The 10697-nt window shown below is 43.3% G+C and overlaps 1 protein-coding gene across 5 annotated transcripts in view; it reads left to right on the forward strand.

Moving 5' to 3' along the window:
- Nucleotides 1–10697, forward strand: part of GIT1 (GIT ArfGAP 1) — a 144139-nt gene that overhangs the window by 67992 nt on the left and 65450 nt on the right. For all 5 annotated transcript variants that reach the window (XM_018570906.1, XM_018570910.1, XM_018570908.1 and 2 more), the window contains exon 4: nt 1195–1300. In XM_018570906.1, the coding sequence (XP_018426408.1) occupies nt 1195–1300 (106 nt within the window). The remainder of the gene's footprint in view (nt 1–1194; nt 1301–10697) is intronic.

The raw sequence follows: 10697 nt of genomic DNA on the forward strand, positions 1-10697 counted from the left end.
AAATGTTTAAGGTTCTTTATTCGTAGGTACTGCAGTAATGCCCACATGTATAAACCCTATACATATTAGATATTCATGATAAAAAAAATCCATATACATGATTCCATAGATAATTAAAATCCATATATATGAGTAAAAACTAAATCTGTCATTAGCAAACAATATAAAATACATCAGAGAACATACATCAGTTATAATGAATGTTAATGAAAGAAAAATGTTCGATTCTATGTGATGCTGTTTGAGCGGCCGTAGGAGGTATGTTATCTGAAAGCACTAAACATATTATGGATTCTATATGCGTATGAGGCAATACACATTATTGGGTCAAATTATGTAATTGGATGTGCTTTTATTAAGTTTGTAATGTATTATCAATAAATAGAGTGATTTAATAAAAATGTATCGGTGTACAGCTGTGTTTTGGCACCCTTTTTAAAGCCTACACAAATTGTTTTTACACTGAATTCACTGAAATTAGGAAATGCATGGATGCGTTCTTTATTCATGAAAAACGCACTAGCATACTCCTGGACACCCACAAGAAATATCTTGCGGTGTGGATACAATACATTCATCCTTCAGTCCCACCTGCAAGCTTTACCTCCTTATAGGTTTTACACTTTGGAAGGGACCATACAGGGAGCTCTGGTGTCCTTTTTTTTTTTTTTCCCCCTTGTCCCCCCTTTTTTTTCCCCCCCTCTTCTCTTTATCGGCTCTCCACTTTATAATGCCTCTTTTACTTTGCCTTCTTCTTTACATAGATTCTATTAGGGATTGGGCTACTCTCCTCTTTTACTGTTCATGCTTTGATCAACACTCCATTTCTTAAAGCATATCCATCAAATTAAACAGCAGACTGGACTTTGGCAGTCTGGGTCGGGGGAGCTCTACTCCACAGCGCAGTTTCCACTAACACCCTATGATACTGTTTCAGCTCAACCAGTTTGCATGTCCATTTCATGGGTTAGCAAGGCTTCTATTTCCACTGGCATTATAACCATGGATGTGGTCCAGTAACTGACATTGTATGACAGCTTAATGTTGTACCTGCAAGTATATGGACATCTGTAACTTTGTTAAAGTTACTGTTAAAATATTTTTACAAAATCTTTTTGAAACAAATGGACTAAAATAATTGATATTAAGACATTAAATGATGATTAAATGACACTGTTTTTGTCTTCCTTTCAGCCCTACTAAGTCAGAGTTTATACGTGCCAAGTATCAAATGCTTGCGTTTGTGCACAAGCTACCTTGCCGCGATGATGATGGAGTGACTGCCAAAGACCTTAGCAAGGTAATATCTAATCAAAGGGAAATCATCAGCCAAACATTAAAATGTTGTATCACTAGGAATCAATATAAGTTGACTTTTAGATTTATTCATATTAAAAGTGTGTTTTATTGGCAAGGAGGGTTTTGTATTGCAGGGCTCTGTGGGGGAACATAAAGAAATGAAAATCCTAACATAACATTTGAGAAACACAATATAATGATGTTGGAAAAACCGATATACCTTTTGTTTCACCTTATGTTTTCCTTGTGCCAATTTGATTAAACTGTGAGAATGTCATTGTTGCAAAGGTTACCAATGTAAGAACTGAAGTTAAAGAAGAACTTCAGAATTTTTTTTTTAATTAACCCTTGCAGTGTGTCTGGCCCCACACTGCAAAGGTTGAAGGAGAACTATGGGGGCTTTTCCCCATAGTTCTCCTAAGGGTCACGGGAGGACACAAACTAGCGTCCTCCCGTTACCCTAAACTCAGTATACCGCGAGCTACAGCTTGCGATATACTGAGACGCCGCAGCTGAAACGGATCCCGACAATTATGTCTGGATCCGCCCAGCTGCGTGACTGACAGCTGGCTCTGCCTATCTAGAGGCACAGCGAGCTGTACCCGCCCCCTCCCCCGTCCGTCCTGCCAGTCAGCGCTGGAGGATCGGGGAGGGGCGAATCCGGTCCCTCCCCTGTCACTGCTCTCTGCCGTGACAGGATTGAGAAGCGGGCGAACGCTGGTATGTGTTCGCTCACTTCCCGATCTACTGAGCCGACCTGTGACAGTCTCATTGACATAGGTCGGCTAGAACTATGAGGATGAGTGAAAAGCACTCACCTCATAGTTCTCCTTTTAAGTGCTCGTTTGTGTCTAAGTAAAAAAAAAAAGTTATACCGATGCTCTGAGCCGCCTTCTTCATAGATAGGTTCTTCCAGAGTCTCTCCCCACCGCAGTGGTCTAAAGGTGGCCATACACCTTGCGATTATCGGACGCAAATTTCTGTCCGATGATCGAACCGTCGTACGATTGTCGTACGGCGGCCCCATCCTGCCCAGATTATCGCAAGGTTTAATTAGCCGTAATTAAAGAAAAGCACCTGGACGAATTGCGGTAATCAAACCCATGTATTTTAGTTTGTGCATGAGCAGTGTAGATCGTACAATTTTTGACGTACGGAAACGCCACTAAACTTGCAATAATCGTACGATCGACCAAAGTTTTCAAATGTGCTTGAAAGTCAAAAGTAGTACGGTTGTACAGTATTTGCGGTTGTACACTGCCCATGAACCTTGCAATTATCAGACGGAAACGCGATCGCATACGATTATCGGACGATGTATCGTAAGGTGTATGGGCACCAAAAGGTCCCGTAAGTCAGGGGCGTATTTACCGCGAGGCAAACTAGGCGTTTGCCTCGGGCAACAGATAAGTCCTCAACGTCTATAACTTTCAGGTGAGTATAACTTTGTTATTTTTCTCTCTAGATACAAACAAGCACTTTATTAACCCACTGCAAGGGTTAATAAAAAGTGGAGTACCTGGAGTTTTTCTCTAATCTAGCTTCAGCCATGTATTGTAAAGGTGCCCATACACCTTGCGATTATCGTAAGATAATCGCGGGGAAATCCCGTGATCGTACGATAATCACAAGGTGTATGGAAGGCGTGCGACCGCTTTTACTGTACGGTGGAACGTCTTTTGTTGAACCAGCATGCTTGAAAACTCGCCGAGAATCGTACGTGTTTCTAGCCTGCTCGTTCGACAACTGCGGAACGGGCCGGTGTGCACACGTGCACACTGCCTGTTCAGCATTGCGGTCATCGAAAGCCACGCCCATCAGCGGGACGGGCTTTTGATGATTGCGTGTACGATCTGCCTGTCCAAGATGGGCTTACGACCATCGCAAGACAAAAGTCTTGTGATGGATGTAAGGTGTATGGGCACCTTTAGAGTTACCCAGAGATACTGACACCTGCAAATAGAAGTGTCTGTGTAAATAAGAATCGCTTCCTATAATTGCCCCCATCTCTATGAATAAGCTTGAGATGGTGAACTGCAGGAGAGGTGGACAGTCTAAGGCTGGGACGACAGTGTGGCTGTGATCAAAGAATAAAGGTTTTTGTTAGGGGAAGACCTACAGAGTGCGGTTGAGTTGTTTGACTAGCATTCTAATTGAATATGAAGAAGGCAATACGATTACGCAGCCAGGTTTTCCATTAATACACTAATAGTGTGCAGTTATGGTATCCTGCTGTTTTTTTAAAGAGACTTGACATATTTGTATGGAAGGCTGTGTGTTAGTACAGGGAACAGACATTAACACTTCCAAAAGACATTAAAACCTATATATTTGAAGAATCGGCTGCATTGTCTGCCTCTCCTTTATTTGATTTATATTCTTTGCCACAAAAGGATAGGTGGACTTTATAGTGACGACTTTCCCTAAACTAGTGTTGATATATGTATCTATCTTAGGTTTGAGAGATGCTGATTTGGTGGCAGCAATAAAAAAAATTTAAAAACGCAAATCATTTTCCAAGAAGTCATTAGACATTTTCAGTTTTAAATTCACCGTTTTTCCATTGTTCCTCCTGTTGCCTATTTGTATAAATGTCTTTTTTTTTCTGCCTTTCCCTTGTTTGTTGTTTCATTCTGATCCCTCCCAATTTTTTTGATTGTTGGCTGCCTGGGGTATATACATATAATGTATATACGTCTGTCCAACTGGTCCAAATGTCTTCTGACACCACAGGGAACTGTATAGCCTTAGAATACCACTAACGAGATCGCACGCAATGGCCACAATAAGGCACACCGAGACACTAAAAGACAGTGGCACCAGTACATTCAGAAACAGTGACTAGATTAGTGCAAAAGGTTACCCTGCTCTGCCTTAGGTCAGTTGTGCCTGGACACTATTTCTCCACTTAAAATGACACTAAACTCAGGCATTAAATCTTAAAAATATATTCAAGTACTTTAACTATTAACAAAAATGTATCTTATCTGTGTATCACTCGGCTGTAGGTCCTCAAATCCTCTCTGAATTGGTGCTGACACTGTCCTTACTTTTGGAGGGTGGCTACTTTTACTTTCAATAGTTCTTTATTGAAGTCAAGTGAAGCATACATAACAAAATGCATATAACATAACCAACTTAACATCCAGGATACAGTATGCTTTGCAATATAATTTCCATTTATAGGGAGGTTAGGAGGAAGGGAGGATGACAAAACAAGTGGGAAGAGAGGAGGGGAGGAAGGAGGGAAGACAAGGTGTGGACCAGTTATGCGTCGGGCAATATTAGAGATCAAACAATGCAGTATGGATGTACAATCCATTTTCTCCAAGCTGAAAGGAATATAGGATATGAGTTATTTTTCATGGCAAACATCTTTTCATAGGAATATTGGGTGTTAACTAATGAAATCAGGTCAATGATGTTAGGAGGAGTTGTTTGTAACCATCTACGGGTAATCAACAATTTAGCTGCATAGAGAATATGCACAACAATAGTGCGAGTTGCCGGTGGCAAGATATCAATATTAATATGCAGTAGGGCGAGTTCTGGGGATGGAGAGAGAGGTGAGGGGGAAAAATGAGAGATAATACGGAAGACTCCATTCCAGAACACACGGAGGGACCTGCAGTGCCAAGAGATGTGAGAAATTGAACCAATGCAGCCGCACAGTCTCCAGCAAAGTGGTGAATTTGAGGCAGAGAATTTGGATAATTTGTAAGGGGTATGATACCACCTATGGATAATTTTTTGGAAAAGTTCACAATTGTTAGAGCAGCGGGATGCCCTGTGCGATGCTTGAAGTGCCAGTTTCCATTGGGTATCTGAGAAGGAGGTACCAAGTTCCTGTTCCCATTTGATCATGGGAGGGGTTTTATGAAAATGATTATAGAGACCTGAGAGGGCATAGAATGTAGAGATACCTCCTTTTGATAGGGGTGAAGCTAAATAAGAATTTATGGAGGTTGGCATCAATTGGTATAGTTAGTGGTATTGAACGCAAAGTCAGGAGATGTGAAGGGTGGCTACTTTTGTTCCCCATGGTCAGTGTGTGTTGTAAAGTAGCCACTTCTCCAAGCTCACACCTGTGATGTACTACAATCTCACGTTTAGTTTACTAATTTGTATTGAAATTATAGTCTATGACGGGATTGAGCTTGGAGCGGTGGCTACTACCTAGAGAGAGTTCCACAGATGGTACAGACTTCTGGAGGAGCCTTGCTTGCATTTTGCGACCTTTGATGGGCAGTGTGGCCGCCTTGTCATCCGCATCCATCTTGTCTGTGGGAGCGGCTGTTGAGGGACAGACTGCTTCCAGAAGGACTTTATTGGTGCATCAGCACGGTGAGATGCCTATTGGCCACCACTGTGTGTTTGTTGGCTGCTGTTTACTAAGCCTGTTCTGCCAAGAGCAGAGTTCTGCCAAAGGGGACCACTGCATTTTATTTTCTTTCAGTGGATTACAAAAGCTGGAGATTTAAAGGGCCCCAATGCTGGCAGACTGTAGCTGGTACTCCCACTGGCCAGTCGTCAGGTAGAACTGATAGTAGTAGCTAGACAATTCTCCTATAGTGTCAATTGCCTACTGTGCTGTTACCATTTCTGTGTTAAAATTGCTTGTGTCAATATTGAAGGTTGTTCTAAAGCTTTCTGTTTTGCAATTTTGTTGCATTTTCCCAACCCAAACTTCCCTTACAGGGCTTATTCTCATTTAAACACAGCCCATTCGTCTATTACTGGTGTGTTGGTGATTGTCTGGTCCGGGAACAGGGCAGGTCATCACTGGGAGTGGCAGGAGGACCCAAAGAAATCTTGCGAAATAAGTAGCGCTACACATTTTAAAAGGTTTTAGTATTATACTGTTCTTCTCATTTTCACTTTTACCCAAGTTCAGACAATCGTAATTGCACATAATGTGTGAAGACCTAATTAAACAATCTCATCCTGTTTATCTTTATTATAGTCTAATAGGCCTTCTCATGCAGATGCCTTTGCTCATGTCACCAGTAGATGCTGTTAGGTTAATTGTGGTAATTTGATAGACTTACTCCCTGGAAATTACAGCAAATCACCCTATTGCTTAATATTATTTTTTCTTGTTTAAAAGCCTATTTAGGTGGCAAAATATATCACAGTTGAGTAAGAAAACCTAAGCAAACTGGAGATATTTTTATAGCCTTCATTTAACTAATTCAGGACCGCTCACCGTAAAAAAAAAAATTGTCCTGATCTTGAAGCAGTTATACCAAGAACACAGCTGCTTCTGCAGCTGCGTTCTCGGTATCGTTTTAAACAGGCGGCGGTGGATGTTTGGGTACAAGTGACCGCTGGATCACTCGTACAGTGACACCAAACCCCACCCCCCGTGTCCGGCTACCCCGGGCTTCACTGTTTCCCTGCGGTCCTGGGACTGGCACAGCGGGTCTCCCCTCACCGATCAGCGGGAGCTCACCAAGCTTCTAGTCGATGATCTCTCCTCCGATTACTGGAAACAGAAGAGATGTCTATTATTTCACTTGCGGTGTCACTGTTTACACATCTGTACAGTGCACACGCCTGTGCAGAGACCTGTTCTCTGGAGGGATAGGTTCTGCGTGTAATTGCTTGCAGCCACCTGTACAGCCCTATGGGAGGACACGGCTACACACTGACCTGAACCTGCACATCCGTGCAGGTCTGGGTGCCCACACTTGGACGCAAAGAATAGTCTTTACTGAAACAAAAATTTTGGAACAGAGGGTCTCAAACTCAATTCACTCAACCAATTTTTTTTTTCTCCCATGGGGGCCGCGTGCCAAAATTCATACTTCAAAACAAAATGTAACTATATTCGGTATGGTACTTTGGACACTAATACACACACACACACACACACACACACACACACACACACACACACACACAATAAGGCCCCATTCATATATGTAAGTTTAGATGCAATTAGGGATTCCTATGTCAGGAACTTGGGTTTACAAGCAGCTGCTCTCACCTATTCAAGGTAATGCATATAAACGCCTGCACACCGCATGTAATGATATGTGATATGATTACATGCGGGTAGAAAACACTCTCCCTGGATGCTCAAGTCCAGGGATAGTGATTTGATTCCTAACCCCATGTAATCATATTACATGCATGTACAGGCAGTTCCATGCAGCGGCTGCCAGCTGACCATTACCTTGAATGGGTGACAGCTGCTGCTTGTAACATGCGCAGACATAATATAAAATAATGCAACCCCTTTCCCCACCCCACCTTACCCTTGCACATCTAAATCTAGAATTAAAACAAAAGGCCCCCTCTCCTGCTTAACCTTTTTGCAGGAAGGAGGCACAATCCCTGGTGATCCAGAGTGCGGACCTTACTAATCCATCCTTTCGTCCAGCGTTCACTGAAGGATTTCAGAGTGCTGGCCAAAAGGATCCGAGCGCCGGCACAGAGAAGCAGCTCTGCGCTCTGCATCCAACAGAGATGTGGACCGTGTATCTGCTCCCTCAAGTCAGCTACTCGGTCCATGACTGCGTGCCTGACTTGTAAGCTGGCTGTGCGCCACATAGTACCGGCTCATGGGCCTATACTTTGAGACCCCTGCTTTAGAAGCTTTGCCTCCGCTCTATCATGAGGACGTCACTGAACATGCCTGTAATCTCCAATGTCTGCAGCGACGGCTGCTGCAAGAGTGTAATTTTGTAACCGTGTAGTAAAGTTTACCTTGTGATCACTTTAAGGCCCCATGGGAATTTATGCTGTGTTTTGGGATTACTGTGGCAAGAACCAATGGATTCTTTTGGCAAGAATCCCATGTGTCCCGTTCAGATGTGGCCATTTTGCCCGCAACAGGACACTTGGGAATCGTACCGAAAGAATCCGTAGGTTCTTCCCTAAGAAATCTTAGAACTCCTCGTATGAATGGGGCCTAACATTCTGGGCTGCATTTGTGGACTGGCTCATACTTACTGATTGGGACTTCATCTCTCAAACTGACAGTATTTTAAGATACCTAAGCTTCAAAGTTGGCTGGAGTTTTTATAGAATAATGGAATCCCTTTTTTTTCCCCTCACATAGGATGAGCAGCTTTTTATTGCTGATACTCAGCCAAGTCTTTACATTTACACTGCGAAATGTATGTGTGCCTAGAAATGAGACATATGACAGGGATGGAAATTGCAGTGTGTAAGCCTCAATGAATCCCCTGACTGATGAGCTTACAAGTAAATGTGCTAGAGGCGCTGGAGGTCATGCTGTCACTGAGCGCACGTCTCCTGCCCACTTGACAAACCACAGTATCCATATACATTGTTCTCTTCCTCCCAGTCTTTTTCTCTCCGGCAGCTGTCTATTACCCTACAGCTCACAGCTTGCGTGCTTTCAGTGACTAACCATCAATTTAGCAGAGGGTGCTCTTTTGTAGACTAGCAGTCTTTCTGCCTGCACATAGGCAGCATCTGACTTTCCTGATATTCAATGTCTTTTTTTGTTTTGTATTTGAATGGTACTTATTGAAGTCAGGCCTGCAAACACTGAGTTGTTCAGATATTCAACTCTGCTTTAACAAAATATTGAAAGGGCAAATATATTCGTTTTTCCTACCGTGCTTAACATGCCCTTACCAAGGAAAATTATTACTCTTAACAGATGAATTCAGTTATTTCTATTTATAAACTCGTCTTTTATTATATAGTATTTTACAAATATAAAGGATTTTTAAAAATCATTAAAACTGGGGCATCCAGTGTGGCAAGGTCTTATGGAGCCACCCTTGTGTGTGCTAGTAAGCTGTGTATGTCTCCACAAATGCACAGGCACAGCAAGGCAAGACAGTCCCCTGCTCCCCGCTTCTTCCTCTTCCGTTTTCCAATGTAGTAGATGGACGGCTGTGGGAGACTGCTCTGTCCCTTGTCATCTTGTACTGGATAGGAGAGTTTAATACTTTAATACAAAATTCCAGCTTTTGCAAAAATAATAAATGCAAACTTCTTCATAACGGACGAAATGTGCATTTACTGTTTTTTTTTGTCTTCTTTGTTTGCATTGGAACCAGTAAAGCATTGCCAGTGCAAACAGTGGATTGTGGGTGCAATGTTCTGGCTCCTGCAGGCTGTTCCTCCCATCCATGTCTGTACTGTGGTATAGACATACAGTAACAGGGACGGGAGGAAGTGTCAATGGACTACAAGTGCAGCAACGTCCCTCTGCCACGGTGGCTGATGCGGTTTGTGGTTTCTTCATTCACAGATCCTGTAAAAGGATCTAGGAATGGGTGACACAGCTGTGTGGGCGGAACAACACACAGCCGTGCCAATTTCAAAGAGTTTCATCAGTCTGCGGGGGAAAAGAACCCCGTGATCTAAGTAATGCATTCTGACCATTGTTTGCATGTTATATCCCCGAAATATGGATGTAACACAAAACATGGTCAGAGATGTGAACTGAGACTTTAAAGGAGAACTATGGGGTTAAGGCTTTTCCCCATAGCTCTCCTTAGGGAAGCGGGAGGACACAAACTAGCGTCCTCCCGTCACCCTAGGTTCAGTATACTGCGAGCTGTAGCTCGCGCTATACTGAGACGCCGCCGTATACTGCTGCTCGCGGTGTACTGCTCCTGGCGGTATACAGCTGCTGCTCACGGTATACTAAGGCACTGAAGCGGATCCCGACAATTATGTCTGGATCCGCCCAGCTGCGTGACTGACAGCTGGCTCTGCCTTTCTAGAGGCAGACCCAGCTGTACCTGCCCCCTCCCCGTCCGTTCCGCCAGTCAGCGCTGGCAGATCGGAGCGGGGAGGGGGGAATCCAGCCCCTCCCCTGTCACGGCAGAGGGCCGTGACAGGATCGAGAGGTGAGCGAACGCCGGTATGTGTTCGCTCACCTCCCGATCTACTGAGCCGACCTGTGACAGTTTCATTGTCACAGGTCGGCTAGAACTATGAGGTGAGTGAACAGCACTCACCTCATAGTTCTCCTTTAAAGCATTTTAGATCGCTTAGCTATGAATGGGGGTTAAAGTGGACAAATGTTCATGTTGGGTGCAGCGCTCAAATGTGTCAGTGTAGCACTTCCAGGTATTTATTACCTCTCACAAAAATGACAGTACTCCCCCTGGCAATGCCTTCATCTGCATTCTTCAGGAAGATGGCACTGTGTTTGTTCAAGCATTATCCAGGGTTACCTTCTACTTCCTGGGCTGAGAGGTGACACTATCCATTAAATCCTGGTGCCTGTGCAGTTTGCTGTGATAACAAATCTCTTCCACAGATCAGCGTCTTACCTTGTGACTTGCTACAATGTAACTGTCTGATCTCAGAATGAGTAGTAACTAAGGAAATGCTTCTTCATGCCTGCTATTTCCCTTATTTTTATGTTTTAATGTATTATCTGTTTATTATATATATATATA

This window comes from Nanorana parkeri, unplaced genomic scaffold, assembly GCF_000935625.1.
Source record: "Nanorana parkeri isolate BGI_ZX_2015 unplaced genomic scaffold, ASM93562v1 scaffold1627, whole genome shotgun sequence".
NCBI lineage: Eukaryota > Metazoa > Chordata > Amphibia > Anura > Dicroglossidae > Nanorana > Nanorana parkeri.